This window comes from Leptonotus elevatus, chromosome 6 (genome assembly GCF_054856555.1).
Source record: "Leptonotus elevatus isolate MCC_2025b chromosome 6, RoL_Lele_1.0, whole genome shotgun sequence".
In the NCBI taxonomy this organism is placed as follows: domain Eukaryota; kingdom Metazoa; phylum Chordata; class Actinopteri; order Syngnathiformes; family Syngnathidae; genus Leptonotus; species Leptonotus elevatus.
Genome location: NC_141244.1, coordinates 11,452,762 through 11,476,627, shown reverse-complemented (window position 1 = coordinate 11,476,627; position 23,866 = coordinate 11,452,762). Strand labels below are relative to the sequence as shown.

At 39.6% G+C, this 23,866-nt stretch overlaps 2 protein-coding genes and 1 long non-coding RNA gene across 3 annotated transcripts; 2 read left to right on the top strand and 1 right to left on the bottom strand.

Moving 5' to 3' along the window:
• Positions 1–550: 550 nt before the first annotated feature.
• On the top strand, positions 551–10,472 carry ice1 (KIAA0947-like (H. sapiens)). Its single transcript, XM_086078028.1, has 20 exons — positions 551–746; positions 848–906; positions 1,137–1,248; positions 3,092–3,168; positions 3,263–3,300; positions 3,382–3,464; positions 3,542–3,618; positions 3,708–3,745; positions 3,841–3,923; positions 4,015–4,051; positions 4,156–4,212; positions 4,306–4,389; positions 4,498–4,817; positions 4,922–7,198; positions 7,500–7,662; positions 7,865–8,025; positions 8,199–8,389; positions 8,505–8,605; positions 8,699–8,797; positions 8,923–10,472. Exons 1-20 carry the CDS (start codon positions 657–659, stop codon positions 9,102–9,104), a joined length of 4,329 nt encoding a protein of 1,442 aa, XP_085934154.1. The 5' UTR covers positions 551–656; the 3' UTR covers positions 9,105–10,472.
• On the bottom strand, positions 3,819–11,617 carry LOC147172037 (uncharacterized). Its single transcript, XR_015095342.1, has 3 exons — positions 11,304–11,617; positions 11,062–11,204; positions 3,819–9,082 (listed from the first exon to the last, which is right to left on the bottom strand). It is a non-coding gene; the product is annotated as an uncharacterized LOC147172037 (long non-coding RNA).
• Positions 10,941–22,540, top strand: LOC147172036 (terminal nucleotidyltransferase 4A-like). The gene is made up of 12 exons (XM_086078030.1): positions 10,941–11,904; positions 13,756–13,879; positions 15,099–15,145; positions 15,502–15,622; positions 15,729–15,836; positions 15,922–16,050; positions 17,839–18,049; positions 18,175–18,301; positions 18,713–18,816; positions 19,008–19,198; positions 19,369–19,488; positions 20,405–22,540. The coding sequence occupies exons 1-12, from the start codon at positions 11,162–11,164 to the stop codon at positions 20,792–20,794; spliced, it is 2,415 nt and encodes an 804-aa protein (XP_085934156.1). The 5' UTR covers positions 10,941–11,161; the 3' UTR covers positions 20,795–22,540.
• Positions 22,541–23,866: the final 1,326 nt, after the last annotated feature.

Below are 23,866 nucleotides of genomic sequence, written 5' to 3'. Positions count from 1 at the left end.
TGTGCGTTTTGGATGGCGTGCAGTACGCACATAATTTTCGTTCGGCAATGTCAATTAATTGTTTAGTAGTGAATGGTTTTATTTTCTGAACTGCTTACATTTCTGCACCGGTTCGGAAGCAAATGAAAACGCCAAATCATCACCAGTAGGGCACGCTGTTGACACCCAGCCCCAAAGGGTTTATACATATTTTTGCCACTTATACCATGGTTCATGTAAATTAACAGCATTTTACACATTTTAATCTAATCGTAATATTTTGCTACTATTATTGTTATCAATGGCTGTGAATTAGTAGCTAGGCACGTGCGTGTAGGGTTAGGAACTTGTTATAGGTCTTAAAGGACTGCCTGAACTAAATTATTTCTGGTTTGAAAAAATAACAATACAAAAAGAATATGAAAGTTACACATACCAAATCAATTAATTGATCAATTTATGTGACTTTGATGTAAACTTAGTCCAGCATTATATCTAAACGAAAAGTGTAATTTTATTAGCCTGGCATTTCCGGAAGTTTCCCCAGCTGGGTCCTGAGTTGGGTCCTTGGCAACGTTGAAGACGCGAGAAATGTGTTTGTTTTGAACCTGTGTGGCCACTCTATGTAGAATAGAATAAGCTTTGATTTGTAAGATATTATTTTGTTTGTTAGTATCATGATGCCAGGAGACAACCAGCCCAAAACCGTTGCAATAGCGTCGGATGCGACACCAGGGAACTGTCAAAATTGCTCCGTGTTGCACCAGGTCTGACACACATCAAAGCCACTTCTTCATAGTTTTGACTTTTCCCCCAAGCGGTTTTCTCACATTATGTGTGTTGTTTTATTTATGTAACTTTTTTTCAGAGTCTAACGGAATATGTGTCATCATTTTTGTCACTGAAACAGAAGATTGTGGTTTCTGAGTGAGTAATGACTTGTACTCATTGACATCGTGATACTTGTACACAACACAAAACTACCGGTACACGAAGGGTAGCGCTATTCGCATTTTAACGCAATTTTATTACAATTTACCGACATAACATAAACATAAATTGGATTGAAATCAAATTTTGATCACAGATCAACACAACGAGCTGTTTTATGTAAATTGTACATCTTCTACATTTTAATTTGGGTATGCCTTTTTCAGTGACACCATCACTCTACGACAGCAGCACGAAGAACTTCAGGGCAGAGTGGTTGCTTTGGAGAAAAAGACGGAAGATTATGAATCCGTGCAAGCTGAGTTGGAAGACAAAAAGGTATGCATTTACAGAAAAATATATTTTTCGATATTCCTATAGCAAGTAATATGTTGATGTCAGGGATGCCGGAACGAGGGGGTACTGGGAGCACACAACAAAAAGTCAGGGTTTCTGAAAATAAAGTACATCACAAATGTAACAGGACACGCATTCATGGAACTATGGAGAACAACAGTTGCAGCAACAGTTCATATTCAGAATTGCATGGCACAATGCTTGCTGGGAACTGCACGGCTTCACCGTTGCGTTACTAACTCCCAGTAGGCGCTTTTTGTAAAAAAGTTGTATACGAAATCAAGCTAAACCTTTCGCTTAACTAATATTTGTCTTGACCATGTTGTTATGAATGTGCACCCTTAATGTGTGTTTTAAAGACCCTGTTCGTATCTACGCCAACAGAGGTTGCACATGCATCATTGACTCAACAACGGGAGACATACGTGTGTGTAGCTGTGTTTTTTTATAAAGGTTTTTTGTTTGTTTAAGCATGAAATTGTTTATACTTTTTGAATAGTTTCAAACAATGTAAACATGCCTAGCAGAGTAGAAAGGAGTTTATTTTTCTCAATTCCAAAAGAAAACAGGCTATTTCATTAACAATGCTATTAAATGCACAGGCTGAACCGAGGACATAATCAGGAATGCCCGCTCATTTGCTCATTTCATATCTGTCGTCTGTCAATGACATATAATATGTCATATCTGTCCCACCAAGATCACCGTCACAACAATGTGACGCAATTCTCAGTTCCCTTTTATAAAACAAGCAACACAACATACAGACGAGCAGACTACGTCGCTCACCCTGCCATGCAAGTAGAGTTAGCCGTGAGGATGTAGTTCTCCTTTATGTTGACGATGGCCCAAGCATCATAAATTGCTGTTTTGTGTCCTCCTTGTCTTGGCAAAACTTTCACATGTAAAACACAAACAAATCTAAATTACGATGTTGTATGGTCTTGTTCGTGGCCACACATCACATATTTGTAAGCATCCATAGACTCATATGTTTGCCGTTTCTCTCGAGTATAAACACCAGGTGTCTCCACTAAATAAAGATGTATAATCTTGGCCACTGGAAATCGAGGCACTTTGTAACATCTTCCTCACACTCGGTAATCCCATAAGGATCGGAAAGTTGTTTTCCATCCGACAATGTAGATTTTTTTCTTAACAATTTTTGTGATAGTTTATAGTCAGCTTGTGTACAATCATGTTTACAAACCCCGCCATCCTTTCTGCTCCAACAATGCGTGCACATCCTGATTATATCATGTTTGTTTACAAACAGCAAATGGGTCCATTTCATGAAACCCTAACTGTGGGTAGGGTGGTAAACCTTGGCCTTCTGGTAATGTCCGCCTTATCGCTTAGTGTCCCTTCATGACCTTGGTGACAACACTATGGACTGCAATATGCCCCTGTAGCAGATTGGATAGTAAACCTGTGTATCCACTTCTTGTTATTCTTCCAAAATCTTAAATCATCATGGTTTGCTGTGTATATCAGCTTAGTGTAAAAAAAAAAATAAAAAAAAACACCAGGTAAATGTTTTAGTAAAATAAAATGTGATCAACATTATTGCAGTATTAATGCTTTTTGTGAGATGTTTGTTTGGTGGTGTTCGTGGAGATTTTTGTAAATCTAAATGGTGCCTGATCTCAATAGAATTTGGGAAACGCTGGTCTATTTGACCAACTGCAGAAGCGTTGTGAGTTTTCAGTAACATCCCCGTGTCCTTAAAAAAAAGTTTCTCAACAAATGCACTTTGCTCTATTAAGTACAATTCAGTTAGATTTTTGTATTCTTGCTTCAAACCTTTCACTCCAAATTTTTCTAGAGGATTCTTCTGGACTATGGTCAGATGTCTGAAGAGGTTGACAAGTTGAAAAAAGAAAAAAGTATTACATTGGCTGAGTAAGTTATCATACCAACAACAACCTTGCTACTTGCTTGTTTAATGATTGTGGTTTTAATGGTTATTTTTCACTTTTTTTCCCCTCTACCTTAGGAATGGGAAGCTTGAAAACCAATTAAAGGCCATTAAAGGTACTTTGAATCACACATTGAAGTACTGTTGTGATTATGGTAGCAGCTTGTAATTATTTATTGTCTCTTTAAAACATTTAGAACACATGGAAAGTCAGTCACTTGAGAATGCACAACTGAAGCAGGAAAAGGACATTTTAAAAAATGATTTGCTGAATGTACAAGTAAGTAAAAGTGCGCATGTTTGCTTTTCTCTGATGTCAACCTGCATGTGAAATGTAACATTGGCATATCTCTGCAGACATCTTTGAAAAAATCTGAAGAAATTGCAGATAAAGTTGAAAAAATGATAGCGGATCAAGACAGGATTACAAGCATGTAAGGACTTTTTTAAAAAATATTATTATTCTCATGTATGTGCCTTTAAACTGCTTGAGTTCCTAACACACTGTTTTGTCCATCAACAGAAAAGAAAAACTTGTAAATAGCGTTACACTTCTTGAAGGTATTTAAACATTTTCTACATTTCTACATGTAAAAGCAAAATTATAAATATGCATTGAATTTGGTGCATCAATTCATGATTCCCCCTACTTTTAGAATCCGTTTCCCAAAGGAATACTCAAATATCACTGCTGAATAAGGAAAAGGTCTTGCTGGAGAGAAACATTTTTGACCTACAGGTGCAGTATATGAAGTAACATTTGTGATTGTTTGAAAGGAAAACGGGCAGAATTTAACCTAATTAATTAAAATGTCACATTGTTTTTACAGGGAAGACTGATTAAATTGGAGCGAGAAAGAAACAAAGGTAAGCAAATTCATTTGAAATGTTTAATAATGTAATTGACTTGCACTTGTAACAGTTGAACAATGTGCACTAGTTACAAACTAGTCTGAATTTTCTCTACCCAGAATATAGGAGTATATCGACTCAAGTAAGAACACCTCCAGAACATAAAGTTGACACAGGTTTGTTGTGAATATTATTTACTTTACAAAACGTCTGAACTTCAATAACATGTCAAATGTTTTAAGTATTTATTGCGGATGCCATTTTTACAGAAAAGGTTCGACTACTTCTCGAGCATCTGTGGGCCTGTGTGGAACCGCAACACCTGCAATCAGCCAACTTTTTGCATTTACATGGTAAGGTCTCATGAGTACACTCACCTCTGCAGCTTCCACTTGTTATAATAATCAGAATCATTGTGTTCCTCTTCTTCATATACATCCTCACTTTTTTTGTCATTTCAGAGCCCACCTCTCCACAAAGCAAAATTATTCCTCAGTGTGTTCAATCCCAGACACCGTTCCACAATATTAGTGATAACCTAAGATCACCCACCCAGAAAAAATCCACCAACACACAGTTGAAAACATCTCCACGTGTACAGAAAACCAAGAAACAAACATCTCCGCTAACAAAGAGCACAAAGCAAGAGCAAGAACCCTTTCCAACAAACAACAATCACCTGTCCAAACAAGTCAAACCAAGGGAGGCTTCTGACATGCCCAACACAGATGAGATATTAGAATGGTTCAAGCCTCTGCCTCCCTGTCTATCGCCATTACCTGTAAGATACTTTTAAGTTTCTTGCAGTTTTGCGCACACACAAAAAACTAAAGTTATGCTTTTCTTGGTCATTGATTGTTTAAATGTTTTTCATTTTCCTTTCAGGAGAATGGAACAGAGTTAATGAGGACAGAGAAAAGAGAAACAAAACGACCTGGTCACTGTCTTAATGAAAAGGAGTTTCAGCACACTACAGTAAAGACACACCTTTCTCCAAAAGCACATTCAACAACTCCTGAGGAAAGTGCTGGTTTGTCTATTGTCACAACACATGAAACGGAATGCACCTCCAATGTACACGAATCAAGTGTCACCACAGAAATGAAGGATGGAAGTTCCAGTACGAATGGTGAGGAAATGCAGATTGAGGAGAACACTGTGGAGCAGTTAGTATCATTTTCTACGCCAAATACAGTTGTTTCAGCTGAGGATGCTCCAGCAAGTACTACTAATAATGAGCTGTGCTCTGCATCACCTCATGAAACGGAACACTGTAATCCTACAGAATCACAGGAAAAAGATCAAGAAGAGCCAAACAAAGACAAGTCTGCTACTGCAGTCAAAGATATGAACAAAGTCTCTGATGGCCAAATCCACGCCACTTTTTGTGGTGAATCCCCAACAGCAAACACTGTAGTCAGTGTGGAAGTATTGGATGTACAATCAATTACCTCCACTTGCATCAACTCTGTACAGGCCAAAGATGATTTGAATAAAGAACACGTCTCTGAAAAGGAAAACGACATGAAAGATCCAAGTCACTTGGTGCCGGAAACTCATGATGTTGTAGACTTAAATCCGCAAAAGAATGCAGAGCATCAAGATGATGACCCGTGTACATCAAGCTGTGACATGAATTGTAGCATCACCAACATAAAAAGTGAAGACCTCAAAGAAAACGAGGGATTCTGTCTTACAGGCAAACAAGTGCAAGAAGTCCAGGAAACTGTAAGAGCTGATGGAGCACCTCCATCAGACCCTAGTAGCATTATGCCACCTGTGTCAACGATTAATATTGCAGAGGAAAACATTGCCAACCAGATACCTTGTGTTGCAATAGATCCACCGATTGATCTTCATAATGACACAATGAGAGAAAAAACGCCTTCAAACACAAATGTCAACCTTGAAAGTAAACCTTTGAAAGGAAATGAGCATTTTCTGTGCAATCATTTGAGTCGGTCTTGTTTATTACCCAGTGTGAACCTAAATGGATCTGAAAACCACGTCAAAAATGTGGAAGATCATCCTGAAGTGGAGAGCAAACACCTTCCAACAAAAAGTGTTCTTAATAAAGGTTTTATGGAAGCTGGTGCTGTCAAAGATTCGCCTCATGATGAACCTTGTGATGGACAAACAGTCACACACAATGGAGAAGATCAATCGGAGACTTCTGATGAAGAAAACCGTGATATGATCTTAAATAGTACGTCCACAGCTGTCCCGGGGACAAGTGAAACAGCAGAACCCATTAGACTGTTGGAGTCCATATGTGATGTTCGCAGTGAAATGGGTCCGCCGCTCCCTTCTGTCATCACTCCTCTGAAGACACCTCCAAAAGCAGGCAGACCAATCAATCCAAGGCATGCCATTGGAAAGCTTTCCTTTCCATCCCCAATGGAGAGATTAGCCTCTCCTTCCACTCAGGTCCAGACCCCTCTGACTCCCACCAGTCAGGCACTGTGTTCATCTTCAACTCTCAGCAGTCCGCTTCCTCCAAACGGAGTCCCCTTATCACCTCTTCAGTTTGGCTCTGCTACCCCAAAACATGCAGTCCCTGTCCCAGGTCGCCTGCCTGCTACATTAAATTCTTCACTTTCCAAAGCTCCTTGTCAACCTCAAGAAAACTCAATGAGGATCCTGGACAGCATGTACCCAGACCTGTCTGCACGTGCTCGCACATTGAGCATTCTTAGAGGGAACCTTAGCATTAATTCTTCAGAAAGTGTAGCCTCGCTGCCGCCACCAACTGACAGTCAGTCCAGTTTCACATCAGTCACTTCCACCGCGACTGCCTTCACCAAGACTGAAATGAGAGGAGAAAAACGACCTGCCACAGAATTGCCTCAGCTTAATAACAGAAAATCTCTCAGGCTAGATGGCAGCTCTCCAGAAAGCAGCCAAGTATTGCCCGCCTTGTTGGCAAATGATTCAGCATCGCTTCAAACCCCAACGCTCAAGCCGATCAAAAGTGAGGAAACGGCGCTGGAAGAATCTGTTGAGAAAAGTGATATAGTCCACCTTTTGAAGAGGATCGAACATCAGGCCTTTGATGTGTTGCCTGTGATCCAGAGCCACATACACGTTGGTAACCTGCCCACAAAACCTGTGCTGAGAGATGAGGAGAAAGAAGTGATATCTGAGATTTCTCAGAGTAACTTGGTTAGTAGTATGTTTATTCATTATTTATGGCTTTAGTATCATATTCATATAATATATGGCATCCATTTCACCCTTGCAATTATATATATGTTTTTAGAGTTTGATGAATATGTTTGTCTCGAGTAACAATCTCTATATTGTATTTGATAGAACAAATTAAACAAAAAACTCATGAATCTTCTCCCTTTGATCCTTAGTTTCTTACAAGCCAATGTTGTCTTTGAAGTACAATACTTTATGTGCTGTGTGAAGACAAATTATGACCGTTCTGTGTGGCTGTTGTTTTTTTCTTCACCTGAAGGCAGATGATCTGAAGTCCGCCATCTTGAACAAACTCCAAACAGAAAAGAGGGACATGTGCGAGAAATATGCACAGGCCCTCTGCAGAGTCTACACAGCCATCTGTCGACAGGAGAGAGACTTTGAAAAGGCTCATATCCTGGCTTACAGCTTGCTAGTTGAAGGTTAGGGGTTCTCATTCATATTATTTTTTAGAATTCAGCATCATGTATTATGTTGGACTGCATGTATGTACACAATTTTAATATGTTGCAATTACATTAAAAAAAAATAACCAAAGCTTTCTTCAAGCAACATTTGATCACGTTTGGCACCACTTCAACAATTGCGTCCATGCATTTTAATATCCTGTCTCTCCTGTTGCAGATTTCCCCAATGCGGCCAAGATGATTTTGTTTATGGTGACAACATGGCCCACTGTTTTGTCTCACAGCAGCATTCTGTGCCAAGCTGTACACACAGTCACAAAACTTAAAGCACCACAAGAGCTCTCAAAGTGCTTGTCAGCATACCTTGGATGGGAAAAGGTAAAAGAAGGCATTCAACAAAACCTTAATAACCTGTATTTTTTTTTTTAACAAATGATGCAAACACAATACTGTAATGCTCACTCGAGTCATGATTGTCATCATGTTAGTCATTTTGTTTTGGGTGAAATTGACAAGACCTTCTAAAACCGAATCTCTCTGTGTCTCTACAGAGCCCACCCTGTGATATTGACCTTCTGATTTCTAGTGCACTGTCACAGATGCGGTCAGGTACAAGGCTGTCATTCTTGAAACACAGTCGATATGGTACCGACCTGGGAACAGAAACTTGGGAACGGGTCTTCACTTTGCATCTCCTTTGTGCTCAAAGGTCATGGAAGTGGAGCTATGACAATATCTTGAGGTGCTAAACACTTAAATCCACAATTCTGTGACTGTACTTTACTTCTTCTTTTTTTTTTAATACATTTTTTGTAATAAAGTCATGTGTTGTAAATAATGTGTTTATGCTCCAACAGTAAAGAGTTGTGGCCACTGATGAACACTTGGGTGTCGCAGCCCCGAGGTCATCAAGTGCCAGTCTCTGATGTGACAGTGGCAACTGTCCTCCGGCTAATTGGTTAGTTGTTTGGTATTCACCATTTTTTCAAACATCAACAATGCTGCAATTAAGTGTCATATTTTCTTTATGATTAAAAACAAACAAAAACAGGACTCCTATGTCAGGTGGGAATCAAGGAGAAGAACATTTCTTCAGTGTTAACTGTGGCAAGTGTCATCAATACCTTTGGTAGGCACAGCAAGAGTGAAGGTATGAAACATAAGAGCAAAGTTTTCCAGTTAATTATTTGATATCCCAACAACCAAATAAAGCATAAGGTGGATTTCCATGATTGACGTAAGACTTCTAATTTCACAATGTTTTGTCATGGCCAGGTGTACCGTGGGAAGTGCAGTTATCAGCCATGTACTGCATAGTCGATTTGTCACCAAGCAACCCCAAAGAAGCCCTGGATGCACTTGCAGCATGGCGAGCAGACGTATCACAAAGTGTGCCCTCTGCCGTCACAAGCTACATTTTCCAGATAGCCTCCATCTGTAGACAGATCAAGAAATGAGTGACGTATGCTTCACAAAGACCTCTGGTTGATTGCATCATATGGCTGTGCTTATTTGAAAATCTACATACTGTAATTTATTTCAAATTATAAAGGGAGTGCAATTATCTTACAAAATTCCAGTACCTGTATATGCTTTACAGTGTTCAGCCGTTCCCCTCTCTAATCATCTGGACATTGTACTGTGTAATGTGCATCTCTTTTTAGACAGGAACAAGAAACATTAGTGAAACAAACGTTGAATTTTGTATTATTTCTGATTAATTATTTTAACTATTCACATCACATTCACAATATTTTAGATTGTTAATAATGGTGATGTGTGTTTAACTGTGGTGCGGTTGGAAATGTATCATGTAAATAGAAGTTGTGTCTATGAAAGGCGCACCAACAGTAAATTTCTGTACAGTTTCAGAGATTATATATTTTTTACTATTAAAGTTACATATGTAATAGAGTCTCTGTTTTGACATCTTAAGACTTGTGGTGTAAGGTTATCATTCAGGGCTCTTTGGTGTTTTCACTGAGTACAGTCCCCACCCGTTGTGGGCTTGAACATAGCCAACTTGCTTCGCCGCCTATGGAAGTGGTCATTCCATTTAAAATCAGCATGCGAGAGGTGCACAGTCTACTACAAAAGCAGAAATAGACTTGCATTCAGTAGTCCATACAGAAGATCGAAGTACACACAGTACGTTTATAAGGCACTGCACGCAGACCTCCACGAATGATGTAAAGTTGACCAGGGTGATTACCACTGTGAAGTCGGCATTTGAAGGCTGCCTTCCAAACCAATCGTTTGTCTTTGTGTGAACCCCCCTAAATCTGTGCCGCACGGCCAAAGAGGGTGATTTTAAAAATGTGAAAAAAAGGTGACAGCTACCACACATATCATGGAGCTCAGAATCTGTATGTCTACAACTTGATTAAATTCACCAAAATCATGTTAAACCACATGCCACAACTTAGACCTGCTTCTACCTGGTTTAAAGTTACTACTTGCAGCCAACAGAAGCATGGAAAAGAAAATGCCCTCGGTCCAGTATGAATAATGCAAATTAAGATGTATAACTTCCAGTAGGGGTTTTTAGATTTGAAAAGTGGATGCGATTGAATGTTTTTAAGTTCCACTGTTACATCATTAATTTAGCTCCTTTGGTAAAAACGCTGTGCAATTTCAATACAGTTTAGATGCATTCATTGATTGTGTTGCCTGATAGAATAATTTGAAATTTTGATTTAGAAGTGTTGCACAATCTTCTCTGGCATTTCATTATTTAAAAAAATATATATGCATGGAAAGATATGTTCAGTTGTACATCTAGAAATGTCAAAAGTCAAGTTATTGAATAAAGGGTTCTATATTCATATTTGCATACATTAGAACATATTCTGCTTGCCTTTTTGTGAATTGTAATTATTTTAGTGTAGGTTTGTAGTTATACTACTTTTTATCCAAAAGTTTACAACAATATTTTATATGTGGGAGGAATTCAAGCTGTTGTATATAACATTTATTAAATGTCTTAAAATTGATTTTAGTGCTATGTTGAAATCCTGAAAAAAAATGCATACATTTGCTATGTTGACTGATTTTTTTAAATTCAATACCACATAGCTAGTTTTAGCAATAATAGCAGAAATCTTTCATGCAGCAAAATATTGAGTTGTAATTTGTTTATTAAAAATATTTCTAAAGTTTAAACGTGTGGTCAGCGCAAACTTTTCCCGATTACGGCGCATACTTCCGGTAATATGTCCATTAGCTTGACGCATCTGGCGGTGCTGAGAGGTGTGTTCAAAGATTTAAATCCCCACACATGCGCAGAAGGGGGAGAGTGCTGCTGGGTGCGCCATTTTTGCTGGGTTACATGGGGAACGGAGTTGGGCAAGCCGATTTTTAACAACCACACCAGTTTCGGGACATGAAGCGCTTCAAGGACAACAAGTAACTCACAGCGGTAGGCAATCATTTGTTTGCTTGAGTGCAAAGTGTTCAATTTGCCCACTTGCTTGCAATTTTCCCGTTGAGAGGTTGTCGGTCAAACTCGAGTCCAATGGATCCCAGGACCGCTTGGATCCAGCCGGAGCAGAAGGGACCTGCCAATTCGTTATGGATGCACATTTGGGAAACGTCTCAGGGATTCGCCAAAAATGCCGGCACCGACAACCACATTCAGTACCAACGTAAAAATGTACCGTTAAACGCAATCTCCACGGACTCCAACGGCGAATACGGTAAAAGTATTACTCCGGCTCCGCCGCCGCCGCCGCTCGGTGCTGTAATCGGGAAACTATCGAAGCGAGACGGCGGTGTGGAGAGGGGGAGCGCCCGGAGGAAGGGCTCCTTGTCACCGTCTTCCTCCTCTCTAGACTCGGAGGCCGAGAGCTCGTCTCCCTCCGGCTCGTCTCTCCAAATAGACAATTTAAACATCGCCGAAGAGGCTAGCAGGTTTTTACACTACGGCGAACGCGAGCAGGACGAGAACGACGGGAGGCGGCAACACCCCCCTCCTCCTCCTCCTCCTCCTCCTCCTCCTCCTCTTCTGCCTCTCCACGCTGCTCCCCAACATTGTCGCAGCACGCAACAATCTGGCGGCCACACCCCCGCCAGGATGAAGAACCAACACGGGAACAAGCAGCGCCATTATCATCAGACGACGGCCCGCAGAAGGTATCTGAACCGAGCCAACTCGTTCCACGGCGTCAACCCGCTGCTGGCCCACGGCTGCGGTCGACAGCACGCAGACTCTTCCTGCAGCATCTGGAAGACGAGACGCTACAGTCCTGGGGTCAATGGGTACGTAGTAGTAGGTCACAGCAGTCACAAGGTCCCTCGTACAAGTACAGCCGTCTGGATTCATTTAGTGACTTCAACTATTCAGTTTTGATTTGTTTTTAGGTGCTTCACGTGCCTTACATTTAAATCAAAGAGTAGTTCAACTTTAATGGCTTACTCTACATGTTCTAACTTAATTATAGCTGACAAATGTATGGATTTCATATTTATTAGGGTACTGTGAAATCCAAACTATGCCCTTGGACCATTTGTGCATACCAAATAGTTTTTTAGTGGCCTGTAGTATGTAGTCAACGTCACACTATTTATAAAGGAAATAAAGTTGGGAGGTTCAGTGTTTACTTGTGTTGTGGGGTTGTTAAAATTGTATTTTATATGGATATTTTCTAGATGCACAAAATGGCACAGAACTAGTTTTTTTTTAACTAAAATATTTGTCTTCATAAAGAATGGTAAATAAAGACATTTAAGCTTCACTTTTCAGAGGTGAAAATTACTAGGGGCCGACCGATATGCATTTTTTGAGGCCGATAACGATTTTTTGGCAGAAAAAATAAAGATTAATCTGCCAATTATATAATGCATAAAATTGTGTTGCCACAGCATTTGTGTGTGAATATTCGTTATTTTAAGGAAAAACAATTCCCGAAGTCGATGCTAACTTCCTGTTAGCATTTGAATGGGATCTTCACTTTTAGCATTAGCGCTATGCTAGTGATGTTTTAAAAACAAAGCATGTTTTGTATTTAAATATACAGTGGATGTAATTCTCATCGTCGTGCATTTAGTTTTGCAGTTGACTCCAACTGGGATGTCATTAAACAGCTTAAAGGACGCTTGGGGACAACAGAATAACTAGCATAAGATGCGCTACGCACGTGCTAGTTGCTAATGCTATGCAAGCAAAATGGTGCATTCGGGGTACTTTCACAGCGTCGGAAACTTTGGCTGTCTTTGATAACGTTTTAAGGGGACAATTTTGGCCTATGTTTGAAAGCCAATAATCGGCCGATTATAATCGGCGGCCGATTAATCGGCCGGGCCCTAAAAATGACTCCACTTTCTGCTTTTTCAAGGCGAGGCAGCTTTTTTCATACACGAGGCAACTCGAAATGGCACCTAAAAGCATTTACAAACCACAAAATTACTAAATAAATATACATTGAACAACATTTGTAAACATGAACACAAGACTACTGACTACTGTAATTTGTGAATTTATGATATTGATGACCTTGATATGAACACAGCTGACATTGTCAGGTTACTACGAAATGCTCTTGTTTAGGTTCTGAATGTCAGTTCAGGGATGGCTCTCTTCTAGAGTGATACAGGAACACCCTAAAAATCCTAAACTATTTGCCTAATCATTAGGGCTGTCACTCAAAACTCATTTATTGTGGCTATTATTCCATCGAATGATCGAGTAATAGATGGCTTTGGCATGAGTGAGCCAATGGCACGCCGGAACTGGGGACGCCAGTCGCGCTCGCCTGCTATTTATTTATTTTGTGTACACATTTTCCCACAATTGCATCACTTACGCTCGCACGTCATTTCTGTTTGGCGATGTGTTGATTTTAGACGTCTGTTTATTTGCAGGCCAGCTAACAATCTATGCTAAGCCAAGCTTAATTTTATTGCTTTTTTATTTTTTATTTTTTTTTTTTTACATATTTATATACATTTCCAACTTTTCACATCTAGTTCGCAAACACCATTCAATATCCCTTTTTCTGGCATAAGTTCTATACTATTCCCGTATTTTTGTTGTTGTTTTGAACAAATTCAAGCAATGTTTAATTGTTTAAATGGCCTGAATAATAAATCTGTTTCTTTGCTACCATACAGTCTACATGAAGAGATAGTTGATTTCTTCAACTTCATGTCACCACGACCAGAGGAGGAGGCCATGAGAAGAGATGTTGTGAACAGGATCGAGAACGTCATAAAGGAACTGTGGCCCACGGCTCAGGTGAGTGTTGGAAGACGTTACTTGGGCACAAAAATGCAAATTTAGGGCTGCATTTGAGCTGCTAAGTTTGCAGTGAAAGATGATTAACTGTTTTTCCCACCATGATTCTATGAAAAACCTTTCCAAATGACTTTTTTTTTTTTTGTTACACTTGAATGATACTTGACTTCCATATCATGGCGATTACAAATGTGTATTCTATTTTAGCTATTTATTTTTGATTTGATAAGATAGAATGGCATTTAAAGTAAATTCTTTTAGAATAGGCAGAGACGCTATTAAAAATATTCGTCAACAGAAATGAGCCTGGCACAATTTAAGATATCATTTCATTTCATACTGTTTTTAACTCATTCTGCAATTGACGGCTATAGACGTCAAAAATTCATTTTAATTATTTCTATTAGTTTCTAATTTTCCCCCCACTTTTGTTAACATGAGTATGAAAACCTAAAAAAATTTTGTTGTACATTTAGAACAGATGTAACATTTGTGATTGATCCTGAGTTAACTATTAAAGTCATGCGATTAATTACAATTACAATTTTAATCGTCTGATCGCTTAATTTTTAATCATCTTTTCTTCTTCTTTTTGTATTAGGGGCATCAGGCGATAATTTTTTTAAAATTGTAATTAATCACATGACTTCACTAGTTAACTCACGATTAATCACAAATTTTATATCTGTTCTTAATGTACAGTAACAAATGTTGTCGGTTTTTATACTCTTGTTAACAAAAGTGGTAAAAAATGTGAAACTAATAAATAGTTAAAATGAAATTTTGACGTCTATAGCCGTCAATGGCAGTAAATGAGTTAATGGTGTATTTACTTAACAAAGTTTGAGCAGTGGGCACCTCTTCAGTCTTTTCCTACCATTGTCAACCTGGTCAATCTCCGACTTTCAAGTTAAATACCAATTTCAGTGCAACTCAAATGCTTTTTATGCTCATCAGCATGGTTTGCAGTACCCAATAGGTGCAATGCCCGATTGTGTTTAGTTGGCTTCTTGCCACTGCTCAGGCAACCTACACGGTCAGTGCTGATAGAAATATCTTCTGTCTCTTTAGCTTGCTATTATCAGTGTGTTGGTTGCTGGGTAGGCTGTGTAGATTGATATATTTGGAATGCCCCTCCCCCCCTTTTTTTTCTTCAATTAACATTGTCTGGTTGTTTTATGTACAACTCAAATTAAGATGGCTTTAACGTGTTCTCTAGGTGGAGATATTTGGCAGCTTCAGCACAGGTCTCTATCTTCCAACCAGGTAGCTTTCACTTTTGTACATTTTTTTTTTACGTCTATGATGTTAGCATTTTGGAAGTAAGGAAACCATTTTTGTGTTATTGTTGATTGAAAGAGCAAACTTGCTGTTTGGCAAGACATTGTTTATATTGAATTTTTTTTTTAAACCAACTGTTTTGGCTTCATCTTAGCAAATACAAGCCATCCAATCGGTTACTATTTTAAGAATATGCTGTGGAATATAAAATATGTTCAATCATAGTCGGTGTATATTTTGTTTCGTTGTTTAAAAAAACTATAGAGTCGTAAGTGAAGGATTTTGTGTCGGCTGTGTAACTTCGTTAAATGAGCTCCTATTCCTTTTTCTTGGGTTGTCAGTGATATTGACCTGGTGGTGTTTGGAAAGTGGGACCACCCCCCACTGCAGGAACTAGAGCAAGCACTGAAGAGACACAACGTGTCGGGCCCATATCCCATTAAAGTTCTCGACAAAGCTTCAGTGAGTCACTCTGATCTCTGTGGCATTTTGTTTGGTCTTCAAGTGCATTCGGTTCATTGCTGTGAATGTTTGTACACGGATTCCAGCTGTCTTTTTGTCCCTACAGGTGCCAATCATCAAGCTCACGGACCATCAAACAGAGGTTAAAATTGATATTAGCTTTAATGTGGAGACTGCTGTCAAAGCAGCACACTTCATTAAGAGCTACCTAAAAGTAAGATTTCACACCTCCGAGCAGTGTCCACACCAATTTGTCAAATGTTGTTTTTGTTTTTTAATGAACTGTGTTGGTCTTGCAGAAATACACTGTTCTCCCGCCCCTGATCTTCGTACTGAAGCAGTTCCTACTCCAGAGGGATCTAAATGAAGTCTTTACTGGAGGCATCAGCTCTTACAGTCTCATACTGATGGCTATCAGTTTCCTGCAGGTAGACTATCATACCTCATGAGCATTGAAATTCTGAATTAATAATAATTTTAAAAAATGCACTAGGGTATTTGAAACATCATTGTGAAATGTGGATACTCTCTGTGCTTGCATTGATTTTCTCTGGCTTCCTTTCACATTTCAAATTGTCCCAAGTGATGCGGACCAAAAAACAGGTGGAACCCAGTGAAGGGCTAGAATCGTACTAAATGAGAATCTCGATTCTTATGTGAATTAATTTTTTGGGGCACACCCCTACTATCTATGTAGTGGGTTAGGGCCAAATCATACCAAAAAGCCCACGTCTTTGTTTTCGCTACATTCATCCATTCAGTACTATGGCTCATTGTGGTCAGTCTTTGCGCATGGTCTTTAAAGGAAGGAAGTCAAAAATTTCTTTAATGCGCCTCCACTAGTCTAAACATGGTATTCCGATTATTTTTTGTGGTTGTGTAATTATGAATTAAACAAAATAATAATAATCCACCTGTTTTTATGCATCTCAGGGGGGGAGCCTTTTTGTCGTGTACATCCACTTGCTGTCGACTGAGAATGCCTGCTAATACTGAGAGGAAATATAAATGCAGTATTGCATTCGTGTCTATTTACAGTGCATGGCCCTCAAATTTTAAGTTAGGGGACACTTGGTCTGTAGCCCACTTCTAGGAGTTGTATAGTCTAGTCAACTTGTTGACTTTTCTGCTCCTCAATGGTGTTTAGAGCTTGACGTCTGCTAGTTGCTACTCATCACATTTTTGCCCTGTTTAAGGTGCAGGTGTGCTGGAAGCAACAGATATGTTTACTTTATATAACAAGTTAAATTGTCATTGTCAACCCGAACCCCCCCCCCCCCCCCTGTTCATCTGCATGGTCATGCATAATGGTGGCTTTATTGCATTTATGCTAGAACAGGTTTTCCGTGCAAATGGGGTATTTGAAATGTTCACCCTGTGGTTGTTTGTATTGTGGTATTTATTGAAAATGCAGCGGGGCAGAACAAGGTTTGTGGTGGGAGAGATGATGAAGACTGATAAACATTCTTATCTCTGAAGAAAAGGGATATATACACCCTGTGAGGAATAGACATAAATAGCAAAAAGGACTGGAGAGCATAGAATGGGGCAAGAGTCAGGACAGGACAATGTTTTTAATGAGGAAAAAAAATAGCACTCTACAAATGTGTACTTTTAAAACCCACAATGACATAACTGAGTATAATTTAACTTTTTTTTTTTGTCCCACATTGCATTGCACCGTCCATTACATAATCATTATGCTGTTCTCTGGTGTGGCTGCCTTGGCCACTTGGGGGCAGTATAAGACCGCCAGACAGTACTATTTATTCATGGATTCTCAGTTGGTCTCAGATTCTTGCAGAGGATCAGACTATGTAAATACTGCTATAATGTTCCTTCAGCTTGAGTGACTAGTCAAACACCTGTTTATAGGGGTACTCCAAACATGATTGGCTATTCAACAAAGCCCAATGTGCCCTCCCTAAACATGTATGTGCGTCTCTATTAGGGTCAAATGACTCAAATGTTTTTAGCAAAAACAATTTTTTTATGAGTACTTATGACCTTAGCTTGCAGTAATTTGAGTATGTTTTTATAGAATACAAAGAAAAATTACACTGCATTAGGAGGGAATAAGTGTTTGTATGTGCCTTGTGATGAGCTGGGAAACAGCTAATGGTATAAAATGTTCAAGCAACTCTTCTATTATTTGCCTGTCATGGGATGTACGGTATTTTGTTGCGTCATTTAGTCGTCTCTGTTTTGTTGATCAGCTGCACCCTCGCATTGACACGCGGCGCGCTAACATCAACCTGGGCATTCTGCTGATTGAATTCTTCGAGCTGTACGGGCGCGACTTCAACTATATGAAGATGGGCATCCGGGTGAATGGCGGCGCCTACCTATCCAAAGAGGAAATGCTCAAAGCTATGGGGAATGGGAACAGGCCATCTATGCTCTGCATAGAGGATCCAATACAACCAGGTCAGAAAAAAAAAAAAAATCCTCTTCTTATCTTTTGTACTTTACTTCGGTAACATGTTGTTCTTGTATATTATGAGGCTACTTTAGCTTTGTCAAAAGTTAATGTCATTATTTACTGTCAATAGGCAATGACGTAGGCCGAAGCTCATATGGAGTCTTGCAAGTCAAGCAAGTGTTTGACTTTGCTTACATGGTACTGAGTCATGGTGTGTCTCCTCTTGCTCGGGCATATCCCAACAAAGAGTATGAAAGGTAGGCATCCCTTTTGTTTGTGTGTTCCTATTTCTGACTGTGTGATAACTGTAAGCAATAATACCACGGAACTACAATTGCAGCTCTAAAATGTCATATATATTTTTTCTTGTGTGTGTGTGTAAAGAAACAAATATTTGTGTTGGGGGGGGGGGTCATTGAGCGGGTGGCTTCTTATTATTAAGGGAGGCAACTCGTCAACTGATATGTCAAGCAGCCAATTAAACCAGCTGCCTAAAAAAAAAAATCTCATTACCAGTGATGGACATTCTTAGCGTTATTGAAACCTTGACTTTTTAAAACCACCATAAACTTCAAATCAGTAATCCGTGTGTGTGTGTCAATACATAGAACAAAGTCAAAGAGTCTGTTTTCCTAAAGATTAATACTACCACCATTTTTGTTTTGCAGTACTTTGGGTCGTATTATCAAAGTTTGCCCAGAGGTTCTGGCCTACCGGGACTGGACTATTAAGACGTGGGGAGCTAAGCAGTACGCCAACCAGGAGAATCATGGTGTGTTGTTAATTTCAAAGAATTCATTACTGTCTTGTAAGGAAGAAATACGTTTTGAGCAATGCAAAGATTTGTATTTGGCTTCTGTTCTGAGTTGTATGGTCACAGTGATGCTCGCCCTTAGTTATTCTCACCGATACTTTTCATTTGGAAAAAAATAATCCCAGTACTGCTGTTTTGTTGGCTTCCAGATGTCGACACTTGTGAGCAGGACCTTGCCAGACTGATGCTGGTTTCTGTGGAAGATCAGCGGGACACAGCCTCGCCGCTCAGCGCTGACTCCTCCTCGTCCTCTCCAGTCTTCCTCAACAGCCCCCAGCACCATTCGTCATCCTCCTCCCCCAGCTCAAGCTCCTCCTCCTCATCTTCCGGGAGTGACATTGTAAGGCCAAAGTAGGATTTGTCTTAAAACATTGACTATATCACAGGAGTTAAGAAAATGTCAGAATTTGGTCAGAGCACAATTACAGTAGGTCCAGTAGTTGTTACCCATTTTAATTTTTTTTAAACTCTCACCACTCTTGAAAGTCAACATTTCTGTGTTTCATTCAGGAGTCAGATCCTCCTCTAAGCACTAATGGAGTCCATCCCCAGTCCCTCAACCTGGCCTCAGTTCATTTTCTGATGCAAATGGCTGCACATCCAGCGGGCTTTATCCACACCACACCGCAGGTTGGTTTCACCAGACCGAGATCGTGTTGGTAAAAATTCTCAAACTGTGATTAAAGTGGAAGTCAACCCGAAAATGTTCTTTGCAATATGTAACAACTAGTCTTAACACGGCATTCGGATTGATATTGTGGAATATGAATAAAGCAGCAAAATCCACCTTAGGGGGCAGCCATTTTGCCACTTGCTGTCGACTGAAAATGACATCATTAGTTGCTCAGGTGTTCACCTGTTTTCTGAAGCTGAGCCGAGATTGGTTGTTGCCTGAGCCTTCCCCAACTATGATGTCATTTTCAGTCGACAGCAAGTCGCAAAATGGCCGCTCGCTGTGATGGCTAAAAACAGCTTGATTTTGCACTTTAAAGAGAAAGTCATCCACCAATTTTTTTTCCCGGACAATAATATGTTCTATGCATCCCCACTAGTCTAAATATTCATATTCTGGTTGATATTATGTTAGTGGAATACTGTATGAGCTAAGCAGCAAAATTCAGCAGTTTTTATCCATCTCAGGGGGGCGGCCATTTTACCACTTGCTGTCGACTGAAGATGACATCGATTTTGCTCAGGTCTCAGGTAACAACCAATCACAGCTCAGCTTCAGAAAACACGTGAGCTGCGATTGGTCGTTGCCTGGGCAACATCTTCAATTAAAACAAAGTGGCAAAATGGCCGCCCCTGAGATGGATTAAAAATGGCTGGGTTTTGCTTCATAACTCATATTCCACAAATGTAACATTAATCAGAATGTCATGTTCAGACTTGTGATGTCACATATAACATATTGTCAAGAAATGTTTATGGGTGACTTCCACTTTAACCCCTATTCCACAACTTAGACTAGTATAAGTACTTTATTCGTTAAGTGTAAGCAAACATTCTCATATCCATTTCCTCTCAAACTCTTTCTGATTGCCAGTTCTACCAAGAGAATCTGCCATCGATCAGCATGGTGCACCGGCATATGGCACAGACTGCGGTCTCCCAGCACTCCAACTCCACAAGCCCTTTGCCCAGCCCCCTCCACCAACTCCACCAAGCCCGGATGGGAGGGCAGCACCAGCACACGTTTGCCGTTCGGCCAGAGTCCCAGGGCTCATTTGAGCCTCCCAAATTCGGCTTCAAGCACAACCAAAGCAGTAGCCTCCGCGGTCAAAGCCTCTCCCAAGGTAGTTTCAGTCCCCAGCGGCGGTTCGTTCCTCAGGGCCACAACACGGAACCGGGTTTGAGGAACCAGCAGCAGTATAACTGCAACACCTGGCGACGCAGGAGAAGGGACAATCTCCCAGCTCTGAATCAGAGCAGATGAAGCATTGAAGCACTGATATGATCTACTGCTTTTAAAGACCTTCCTCTGGTCATCACAAACTGTCTGTTGCATTTTGGAACTTGCCCTGGAAGTCAATTCAGATTGTCTCCAATCGTTTCAAGTGACCAGTACCGAGTTTGTGCTTCTGTTCTGCCAGCACGAAGCAATTACTTGACTGTGGCAGGTGAAGGACGGCGGTCTTAACTGTACTTGTTAGAGCCTCAAAGGTTTGGCCTTTTCGAAACACTCCCTCCACATTGGAAGCACACCAGCACCAGAGTTGAGTTGACAAGCCAGACTTGGTCAATCACCAGTGTCACTTCCATTAAACCTCTCAGAAAGCAAAGTCATGTGCCATAGACTAGTAGTGAATGGGTTCATCAAGCCTTACCCTTGGTCCCTCTCAGTTTTAACGTCTACTGGGCCTTTTAGATTTCCCCCCCTTCCCCCCCGTCTGACTAATGTCATACTCTTGAACGCATCATTCCTTTTGCAATGCTCTTACAGCTTGGACTCCAGTCCTTTCGACTGAAGTGACACTACCTTTCTAGCTATGCAGCACAACGCTGACTCAATGTTTTCGGGGTGATGGCACAAAACCAGACCTTCTCAAGTGCTTAAACTGTGATGACTTGTTTGAATGTACTGAGTGGTGTTTGTGTGTTGGAACTTATGTTTGCTCGTGTTGGGTCACGGAGGGATTTTTTGTTGTCCACATTGTCACTTTAATTTTGTTGCATTCATGTGCAATAGAAGGTTGCTTTTATTTAATTTATTTCACGTTTTAGTTTTTCTTTTTACTGTTTTGTTCCCACGCCCCCACTTTTTTTTCTTTACTTTTTTTCTCTTCCCCTCAAGTCCTCATTGACCTGTGCAATATCTGGATTTTTAAGGGCCTTGATTGAATGTTTCGCCTTCCAACTCAAGGGGGAGCTGGTATAGCGACATGAAATGTGCCAAAAAAAAATCTCATCACATTTAATGTTTAATCTACATCCCATCGCGATCACTTGGAATTTTGCCAACAGTTTGTCCAAATGGTCCCTCCCACTTGTAGTTATCATTTTTAATTTGATCACTTCCCATGAAGGGGTTGCTGTGGAAACATTTTTTTTTTTTTAACCATTTGTTTCCCTTTTGTCTTTTCAAAACTATTTGGTGCTACTTCTGAACAGCGAAGTGCTTTTGTTTTCTGCCTTTACCTGCTTTAATTCTGTAAAAGCGAATTGTCCACTGCCTTCTTGGAAGACCAAATTCCCCCATACATAGCAAACACATTAGTTTAATGTACTGCTAGATTAACTACACATTAACTCGGCATCAAAAATTGTATAAGGCCCATTAACTTTTTATGTCTCAACTATATGTGTAATGTCCAAACCTGCATACATATAAGGAATCCATATGTATGCAGGTTAGCTATAGTATGGAATGTGACTTGTTCAACGTTGCAGGAGTTTGGTGGAGCCTTTAACTAAACTAAACAAAGTTTGGCCAAGTTGTTTCAGCATCCTGAGTTACCAAACTGATGCAATCAGCCTGGTACTGAAAACATTTTTGTTTTCAGTGCAGCTTTTCGTTCAGCTATTCCAAGATAATCAGTGTGTGACTACATCTTTATACACCAAACCAATCCCCATCTTATAGCTGTGTAATTAAGGGTGTGTAAGTGACTGACCTATCGATGTATCCATTTTTTCAAGTCTTAAGTTTTTCTATTTTTTTAAATAAACATTTTAAACGCCATGTCTGTGATATTGTGTATTATATCGTTTGCATGTTGGTGAACAAAGACTAAACTGATATGCGTGCTAATCTACAGTATATAGTGGAAGAAAATGTTACTTATATAACGCAAGAAAATAAAATAAAGCAAAGGCGATGTAAACTGTCTTTATTCAGCAGCAGCGAGTATTAAAAGTACTTTACATGTCTAATTGGACATCAGTATCAAGTTTAAAATCATGCCAAATATGCAGACTGCATCTTATCTGGTTAAATTTGCGATGACGTGACACATTCTAACATTGAACACCCAGCAAAATTCTAATCCTTCTCAATTATTGAAAATTTTATGTAATGAAAGTTGTTGCCAAACTTTCTTTCTAAAATGGCATTTCAAAAATAATCCTGCCGGTTACATTTTGATAGATTAACCCACAGTCAAAATGTATCATAACTGATGAGATAAAAATAAAATACTGTCTACTGTATACATCCCCAAATATGAGCACTGTATTTTACAATGTCTTGTAATTCCTGTGGCACACAGAAGAGAGCACTGCTAGACTGTTGTTTAATTTCGCTTTGCCGTGGCCATTGAGAATATTATAATCATATGGCTTTATGTGTCCATAAATTTGTTTTTGACGCTGATTAATAAAATGTCTACATTTTTATTTTTACACATCCGCATTTTATTTTTATGGTATTAAGTATTGTAATTTATAGCTATGACCATGGAGTGGGGGTCTAGTGTACTTGCATATCTGATTAAAATATTTAGTAAAAATGTACTGAACAGGTAAGGGTAAATGTTGACGTGGACGTCTTCACTCAAATCTAACGTCTGATGATTTAAAAAACAAAAACAAAAAAAACAGCATCAAACAATATAAGGCCTCATTTAATTTTTATTACGTTATTTTTAGGGAAATGCTGACTGGATTAGCGGATAAAGCTTCATTACACTCAAATTAGGGGGCTGTAATGGTAATTGTACCAATTTGGATATTTACATTGAATTATGTTGCCCTTGAGCACCCTCCAGTGGTGAAATGAGTGAAAGTTCTGGATAGAACATTTGTTAGCTAGTAGCTACATAATATGCCCAAAGAACAACAGTACGTACCTGGTGGAGTTTTGGCTCCCGTAAGGCTGAAGGTGACTTTCAGTTGGATTATTTGTGGTCAATTGCATATTTTATGCAAGCTATAAAGTTTTAGCAAGTAAATTCACATGTTTTGAGGAAAGCAACTGTTGCTAAAAATGTGTTAAAACCGAGTGAATTAAGACATTAGCGTTTGTTAGCATCCTATGCTAGCGGACCTGAGTTTTGGTGTCGGTCCCCGG